The following is an 8176-nucleotide window of genomic DNA, read 5'->3' as shown; positions in this document are numbered from 1 at the left end:
TGTGGGATCCGAACCCTCGGCAGGAGCGCCGCCACGCTCCCAAGCGGCGCACTGTAGCAGTACGCCACCGGGCCGGCCCTAAAGGTACTTTTTAATGGAAAAAGTGTCCTGAAATTTATTGGGCAGCCCAATAAACACAAGTCACTTACACTCAGAGTGTCTGTGCCTAGACACATACAAGGAGACACAATTCTGCCTGTCTATACATCGATCCCTGTATCCATTCAGTATTAAGCGCCTACTATACGCCATACCCTGAGCCTGTCCCTGAGGATACAGGATTTCTGCCCTGCTGGGCTCACAGACTATTTTGAGGAAGGTGGGTAAACAGTAAATTTAACTCTATGTGAGAGAAGTAAGTGCATAGTGTCATGGAGACACAGCAGTACCTAACCTGGCAGGAGCGCCGCCGCGCTCCCAAGCGGCGCACTGTAGCAGTACGCCACCGGGCCAGCCCTAAAGGTACTTTTTAATGGAAAAAGTGTCCTGAAATTTATTGGGCAGCCCAATAAACACAAGTCACTTACACTCAGAGTGTCTGTGCCTAGACACATACAAGGAGACACAATTCTGCCTGTCTATACATCGATCCCTGTATCCATTCAGTATTAAGCGCCTACTATACGCCATACCCTGAGCCTGTCCCTGAGGATACAGGATTTCTGCCCTGCTGGGCTCACAGACGATTTTGAGGAAGGTGGGTAAACAGTAAATTTAACTCTATGTGAGAGAAGTAAGTGCATAGTGTCATGGAGACACAGCAGTACTTACGCCATACCCTGAGCCTGTCCCTGAGGATACAGGATTTCTGCCCTGCTGGGCTCACAGACTATTTTGAGGAAGGTGGGTAAACAGTAAATTTAACTCTATGTGAGAGAAGTAAGTGCATAGTGTCATGGAGACACAGCAGTACCTAACCTGCCTAGGAGAGATAGGAACACTTCCTGGAAGAGAAGACATCTGAATGAGTTTGTAAGTAGGAGTAAAGCAAGTGAATAGGGAACATCAGAAGAATAATATTTTGTGACATGTGAAAATTGTATGAAGTTTAAATTTGTGCCCATGAATAAAGTTTTATTGGAACACAGCCATGCTTATTTACTTACATACTGTCTTTTGAGCTACCACAGCACAGGTGAGTTGTTGCAACAGAGACTGTATAGCCTGTTAAACTTAAAATTTTTATTATCTGGCCCATTACAGAAAAAGTTTGCTGACCCCTGCTCTAAACCTTACAAACTAAGGTAAATACTCTCAATACCATTTCTCAGTGAGAAAATCAAGGTTTGCCCAAGACTACAGAGCTGGGGAAGCCTGGAGCCGAGACTGGGATTGGAACCCAGGGAGGCTGCATTTGTATCACAAATTACCTTCTGCCATAACACATACATCTCAGAAGTTTCTCTTACTCTCCACACACATACACCCAGATGTACAGGAGCAGGGACTGGGTGGGGTACAGTCCCCAGGGAGGAGCAGGGGTGATGGCAGGGAAGGCCCAGGATCTTACCTTCCAGAAAATCCAGAAGCCATTGAGCCAGCCGAGGAGAACCTCACAGATAAGGATGGTCAGCACAATGTCATCTATGGTAGAGAACAACTCATAGTGTTTCTACACGGAAGACAGAGAAAAAGAGAGAGATGGAGAGGTCAGTGGAGCAGGGCCTGGGCAAGGCCAGGTCTGTGGGGGAAGGAAGGCCCATATTATTCCTGCTCTTTTTTAAAAAAAAAAATTTTAATTTATCAATATACAATGTAGTTCATTTTCGTGTCCCTTTACCAATTCCTCCTTTTCCTCCCTCCCTGTCCCCCTCCCCTCTTACTGCTGCTCTTCATCCTCGGCAACGTGTGGCTCCCTTCAGAGCACACTGCCCATGTACTTGCCAGGCACCGTGCTAAGACCATTCACACATCGCTTCGGGTCACCATCACCACTGCCCTGCAAAGTAGGTTTTACTCCCATCTTACAGATGAGGAATCAGAGAGGTGCCCATGCGCACACAAGCTAGTGGATTAAGATTGTTGTTTGACTACAAACCTTTTCCTCTAACCTCTAGAGTAGGGATATTTGGAAAGGTGGGTAGGGGAGATGCCAAACAGACTCCAGGATTGGGAAGAAAAGGCCTGGCCCCTTGGCATGGAGGACTCCAAGCCTCATCCATCCTTCTCTGTCCCAACCACTCTTGCTGCTCCAGCTTCCCAAGTCCCCCAGGTTAGGCTTGACCACACTCCTAGGTATCCTCCCACTCGGGGGTCTGGGACATGTACACTGGATGGTTGAACTGGTGGATGGATGACTAGGGTCTGTCCAAAACCCAACTTACTTTTGCCCAACCTCGATCCTACTCCTCGACTTCTTATAGCTGTGAACCACTAATAGCCCTCAGCCCCTGACTCCACCCTGGTGGTCACTAAAGTTACCTTATCCCCTCCTTTCTGTACCCCAGTGGCTGACAGACTCAGTGCCTCCAGGATCGCTGTCACACATGGGGACCTCCTGCTGCCCACCCCCCGCCAACAACACCATCCATTGGCGGGTGCCGGGCTGGGCAGAGCTTCTAAACCCAGATGGGAGGTTAAGGTTTATGGAGTCCCTGCCTGCTCCAAATTCCACAAGGGCGGTCATGGACCTTGGATGTGTGTCTACAATGAGGAAGAGCTTCATTGCCCTCAACTGTCCCCTCAGCTGTCCCCACCCTCCTGGCCACTGGAGGTGATATGCCCTCCTCACTATTGATCAAAAGGACTTTCTATAGTCCTCCTGCCTTCTCCAAATCATGAGCATCTATAGCTAAATCAGAGTTGCCTTCCCTACCCACAAGCCTTCCACAGCTCCTGGTGGCCTGCAGGATAAAGTTCAAAACCAGTCTGGCATTCACAGGCCTCTAAATCTGACCTTTGCAGACATTTATCCTATACCAGGGTTTCAGCATTTTTGCTGAACCCACAGTAAGAAATATATTTTACATCATAACCCTGTTTCTCTTTTTATCTCTCCTTTCCTCTTCCTCTCTCGCACATAGACCATTGTATTTCATTCTTTTCCATTCTATATCAGCATGCTGGCATCCGCACTCAGTTCGTCTACACACGAACCGAGTTCATGATCCATTAATGGGTTGTGATCTGCCCTCCACTCTACTCACTCTGCAAACGTTTGCAACTGGGCTCCTGCCTGCACCGCATGTGAGACAGCTCTTGTCTGGGTCACGAGAACTAACCCTGAAGGAATCTTCCTAGTCCTTATCTTGCCGCATCTCTCCACCACATCTGGACCTGTTTTCTGCTCCCTTGATCACCACTCTCCTGGGTTCCTCCCACGCCACTGGCCACTGGCCACTCCTCCTCAGTCTCTCTTTCCACCCTCTCTTCCATCTCTGCCCTTTGTTTGCAGGCTCTCCCCAGGGCTCTGGCTTGGTCCTCTTCCCTCCTGACCCAGTGCTGTCCTCAGAAATCTCACCCACTCCTCCACTTACACTCTGGCAACTCTCACAGCTCCATCTCCACCCACGCCCTCCACAGTGTTTCAGATCTGACCTCCAACTCCTCTTGAGACATCTAAGTGTGGATATTGCATGGGCACCTCCAACATCACATACCCCAAACCTTTCTTAGCATCCTCCCCAAACCTGCTGTTCCTCCCATGTCCCCACGACCCAACACACAGCACCATCCCCCACATGGCACCCAAGCCAGGAACTCAATTCCTCACTCTCCCCTTCTGCCGTGGATTGATTGAATTGTGTGTTCCTCAAAGTCCATATATTAGAAGCTTAATTCCCAATGTAACTGTTGAGGGTGGGAAATCCTATAATGGTAATCGAAAGGTGGGGCCTTGAAGAGGTGATTAGACTGCAGGACCATGCCATAGCGAATGCATTAACATCGGTGGCCAGGGGTGTGGATCTGAGGGCTTTAAAAGAAGGGCGCATGAGAAGCTCTCTCTCTCTGCTTCCACCATCTTGCAATGTGAGACCCCTGGGTCAGTGTCGCCACCACCAGACATGTTCCTTGGTCTTTGGACTTCCCAGCCTCAGAAACGGTAAGCAATAAATTTTGTTTTCTTTATAAATCACCCAGTTTCAGGTATTTATATTATAACGCCTTCTCTACATGCATGAGGTGGTGACATGTTAAACACGGTAGCTCGTAGCCAAAGCTTATTAAATGTTAGCTATAAAGAAAATTTGCCAGGAAGGCCCATGGATTCGACTCCTAGAGAGCTTCCAAATGCATCTGACCTTCACCCACTGCCATTGTCCTGGTCCAAGTCCATCATCTTTCACCTGAGCATCTGCAACAGGGTCCTGCCTGGCCCATCTTCCCCCATTCTTGGGCCCCCTCCCTTCCATGGTCTACACTGTGGCAGCCAGTGTAAGTTTTCTAAAATATATGTCTGGTCACTTCCTGGTTTTCTGCTGACACAGGATGAAGGCATCCTCCTTAACGTAACTTAAAGACCCTGTGTGATCTGGCCTCTGACCACCTCTCTGAACTCATCTGCCACCACCACGCTGGACATTTAAAAAATAGTGATTTTAGGGCTGGCCAGTTAGCTCACTTGGTTAGAGAGCAGCCTTATAACACCAAGGTCATGAGTTTGGATCCATGTACTGGCCAGCCACCAAAAAAATTAAATAATAAATAAATAGTATTTTTTTTTTTTTTTTAAAGATGACCGGTAAGGGGATCTTAACCCTTGACTTGGTGTTATCAGCACCACGCTCACCCAGTGAGCCACGGGCCGGCCCTAATAATATTGACTTTAAGAAGTGTAATACATGTACATATACTCCCTGTAAGAAATTAAAACCTCAGGGATAAGACCATAGTCATGCTGGACTTCAAGCTGAACACACAGAACCGTCTCACATGCTGTTTCTTCCGCCCCTAACACTCTTCCCCACCTCTCTTCGCCTGGCCAACTCCTACTCATTCTCTACTCTCAGCTTAAGTGCCACTTTGTCCAGGAAGCCTTCCCTGATCTCCCAGATTAGGTTCGATTGCCTTCTCTGACCTCCTACGTATTCTGTGTGCCTCTCAGGCCTCTGTAATGACACATTTATGTCTGAGGCAGGAACTGGGTCTGCCATGCTTATGCCTGGAACCCTGGCACTGACTGTGACCAGACGGATCCTCCCTTAAGTGATTATTGGTTAGAATTGGACTCCCTCCCCCATAAGGTGCCCATTTGCCTGTCTCTACTCACCCCTGTCTTCTCCTGCCTTTCTACAGATCCAATGCATTCCTCAAACCCAGGCTCCAGAGCCCCCTCGACCATGAAGTCTGCCTTGATCTCCGGATCCCTGGAGGGTCAAAGCTGACAGGCCCTTGGAAAGCATCCAATCCAACCATCACAGACAGACAAGGAGCCTACAGGCCCAAGAGGGAAGCGCCTTGCCCCAGGCCCCCCAGCTAGCGTCCCACCTGGTCAAGGACGGAGTTGGTGCGGAGGGCGATGGTGATGGCGTTGACCACCAGCAGCACGGCCAGCAACATCTGGAAGGCCGGGTGTCGTAACAGCTGCTTGATATACATGCGAGTGATGAACTCCTGCATGTCCCAGGCATCCTGCAAGAGGGCAGGGACCTTCCTTCAGGCAGGTGTCACCACAGGAGGCCTCTACCTGGATGTTTGCTTTCAGTGAATGGGGATCCCTGGAGGTCCACTCTAGAGGGCAAAATTGCCTGAGAGGGGATCAAAGAAATAGGGGCCTCAATGTAGAGGCTGCTACCTACATGGCCACTATGAAAGTGGGTCACTGTTGGGGAATCTTTGTGGGGGTCATTGCAAGAGCATATTTTTGGGGGTCTTTGCTGGTGATGACTGTCATAGCAGAGGGATTTCTGTGGGGTGCACTGCCAGGCAATTCCTAACATATCATGGGGTGTCACTGCAGGGATCACTACTGGGGAGGGTCCTCTGGGGGGACGTTTAGAGGGCAGAGGGAGGTAGAGTTACCCTGAAGGCCCGATGCCCACAGAGCAAGGGTCGCTGTAGGCCCTGTAGCCCCAGCCTCGTGCTTACCTTTTTGCTAGTGATGTCCCGGCGGTTGATGAGCACATGTTCCTCTGGCCTGTAGGGCTCTTGCGTGTTCTTCTGCAGGGAAGAGGAGTGGCCTCAGTGCAGCTACTACCCCTCCTGCGCCCCGCCCCACCCAGGATGCCAGCTTGGGTGGTGGAGCCAGGCAGGGGCCACACACCAGCAGCTTCAGATGTTTGACATTGGCCGTGTCTGTCCATTGCTGCCACCAGGCCTTTTGGTTATCGGTCATAGTTGCTCAGTCTCCTCTTCAAAGCAAATGTATTGCAAGCGGTCTCGCTCCCCCTCGTGGCGATATAACAGAAGCCTCTGTGACCTCCAGCCTTCCACATTCCACCAAAAGAATTCCAACTCTGAGAGAAGCTCCTCCCACTACCCCTGCCCCCACCCCCCATATCCCACAGAGGAAGCCAGGGATGCTGTGGGATGCTGGGCCAGGGTCAGAGGTCAGAGGCCAAGGGGAACAGGTCAGGTCTCCTAGCAGCCTGGATGGAATAACAGGGACATACCCCTGCTCTGGGTCCAGGAGTGGGACGTGAAGCTGGCCTGAGGTGAGCAGAGGAGAGAAGTGTCTTGCCCCAGGACAGACCTCAACTTGCACCCCTCCACATCAGCCACCCCATCCCACCACCCCAATCTCCAGGGATGGCCATCCTGCCCTTCCGTGCAAAGTATGTTTCTCTACCTACAAAGTAAAAGTTTCTCACTTTGTCCCCCTGGGGATGGGGTAGGAGAGCAACTCTGGCCTCTGGGGGCTGGGGAGACAGGGACATTAATGAGAGCCCTCACTAGCCATGGGTCAGCAGTCCACCAATCTGGCAGGCATCGTACCCTAGTGAAGAGCCCAGGACATCAGGCCATGTAGGGGGCTAGTCACCCACACCATGGCCGAGAGCACTCACCCCAGTCTAAAGCTTTCCATCCCAGGCCCCTCTGGGGGACAGACTCCTGACTCTATATGGAAATAAAGGCACACTTAGATTCATTTTAGAGAAATGGATTTTATTTGGTTGAGAAGTATTTCTCATGTAAAATGAAGGACACCTGTACAGACCTGATTGGCGGAAGGGAAAACTGCAGAGGGACTGAGGTGGGCAGGGCTGTGCCACTGCAGATCTGAGGGTGAGGTGGGAGAATTTCTTCTTCAGGAAGGGAGGAGAGGGTGGCACTAGGCTCATATCACTTTACCCCACTCCAGAGGGGACAGGAGCAGAAATGGTGGAAGCAGAGGGCTCAGCTTGAGGTGAAACCATGAGCTAGCACTACTTTCAACCCAGACAGAAGCCAGGCATGTGATGTCCTAGACATGTCAGAGGCTGGGCTTGAGGTGGTCCTAGGGCCAGAGCCAGAGCTAGGGTACTGGCCAGGGTCAGAGGTTAGGAGGTCAGAGGTTGCTCTCTGGGGTGAGGGGGCAGAGATGGGAGTGCTCCGCAGGGTCAGAGGGCAGGAAGTGGGAGGACTGTTCTCTGGAGTCTGAGGTCAGGACTTGGGAGCTGCCCTCAGCCTGCACCACGCCCCAGGCCCCCAGGCCCTCTGAGTACAGCTCCTGGTTCCGCTCCTTCCACCTGCGGAATTTCTCTCCAGTCAGCTCGGAGTCGCCTAGCACCTCCTCCAGGGCCTGAAGCTCCTGCAGCTTTGCCTGTGAGTGAGTAGCAGCTAAGGGGCCCTGATCACCCAGGGAGGGGGCAGAGCCCGAGCCCAGAGCTCACTCTGGAGTCCAGTGCCTAGAAGATAGCACCTGGCCAGCCTGGCACAAGAAGACTGGGTGAGACTTCAAGTCCCAACTCGGAACCTAGAACTTGGCCCAGTCCACAGCTGAGCTCCAGACTGGAGCATGGAGCTCAGAGCTGAGCCCCCAAGTCAGAAAGCCAGAACCCAGAGCTGCACCCGGAGGCCAGAGCTGAACCTGAAGCCTGGAGCTCAGGATGGAGCTGAGAGCCACAAACCAAAGCCTAAAGCCCAGAGCCCAGCCCCCTGCAATGCCCAGTGCCCCCCAGCTGACCTTGAGTGTGCTCTGTAGTGCCCGCACACGGTGCACCCGCTCATTGAGCTGGGGGTCTCGGTTGCGCCGCATGAAGGAGTTCCGCCACTGTTCGTGGGTCAGGGGTTGTGGCTGGCCCAGGAGGGACACGCC

At 51.8% G+C, this 8176-nt stretch overlaps 2 protein-coding genes across 3 annotated transcripts in view; both read right to left on the bottom strand.

Annotated features, from left to right (window-relative positions):
* CATSPER4 (cation channel, sperm associated 4) overlaps window positions 1-6274 on the bottom strand; it is a 13440-nt gene extending 7166 nt beyond the window's left edge. Inside the window, exons 1-4 of the mRNA XM_008565992.1 lie at window positions 6158-6274; window positions 6028-6099; window positions 5428-5571; window positions 1511-1612 (exon numbers count right to left, since the gene is read on the bottom strand). Coding sequence (XP_008564214.1) covers window positions 1511-1612; window positions 5428-5571; window positions 6028-6099; window positions 6158-6274 — 435 coding nt within the window. The remainder of the gene's footprint in view (window positions 1-1510; window positions 1613-5427; window positions 5572-6027; window positions 6100-6157) is intronic.
* A 749-nt stretch (window positions 6275-7023) lies between these two features.
* Window positions 7024-8176, bottom strand: part of CNKSR1 (connector enhancer of kinase suppressor of Ras 1) — an 11023-nt gene continuing 9870 nt past the window's right edge. For both annotated transcript variants that reach the window (XM_008565959.1, XM_008565960.1), the window contains exons 21-22: window positions 8045-8176; window positions 7024-7681 (exon numbers count right to left, since the gene is read on the bottom strand). The exon at window positions 8045-8176 is cut by the window's right edge and continues 1 nt beyond it. In XM_008565959.1, coding sequence (XP_008564181.1) covers window positions 7427-7681; window positions 8045-8176 — 387 coding nt within the window. In that variant the 3' untranslated portion in view covers window positions 7024-7426. The remainder of the gene's footprint in view (window positions 7682-8044) is intronic.

The sequence above is a fragment of the Galeopterus variegatus genome, unplaced genomic scaffold (genome assembly GCF_000696425.1).
Source record: "Galeopterus variegatus unplaced genomic scaffold, G_variegatus-3.0.2 Scaffold216, whole genome shotgun sequence".
Lineage (NCBI taxonomy): Eukaryota > Metazoa > Chordata > Mammalia > Dermoptera > Cynocephalidae > Galeopterus > Galeopterus variegatus.
This window is presented reverse-complemented; position numbering and strand designations above follow the sequence as displayed.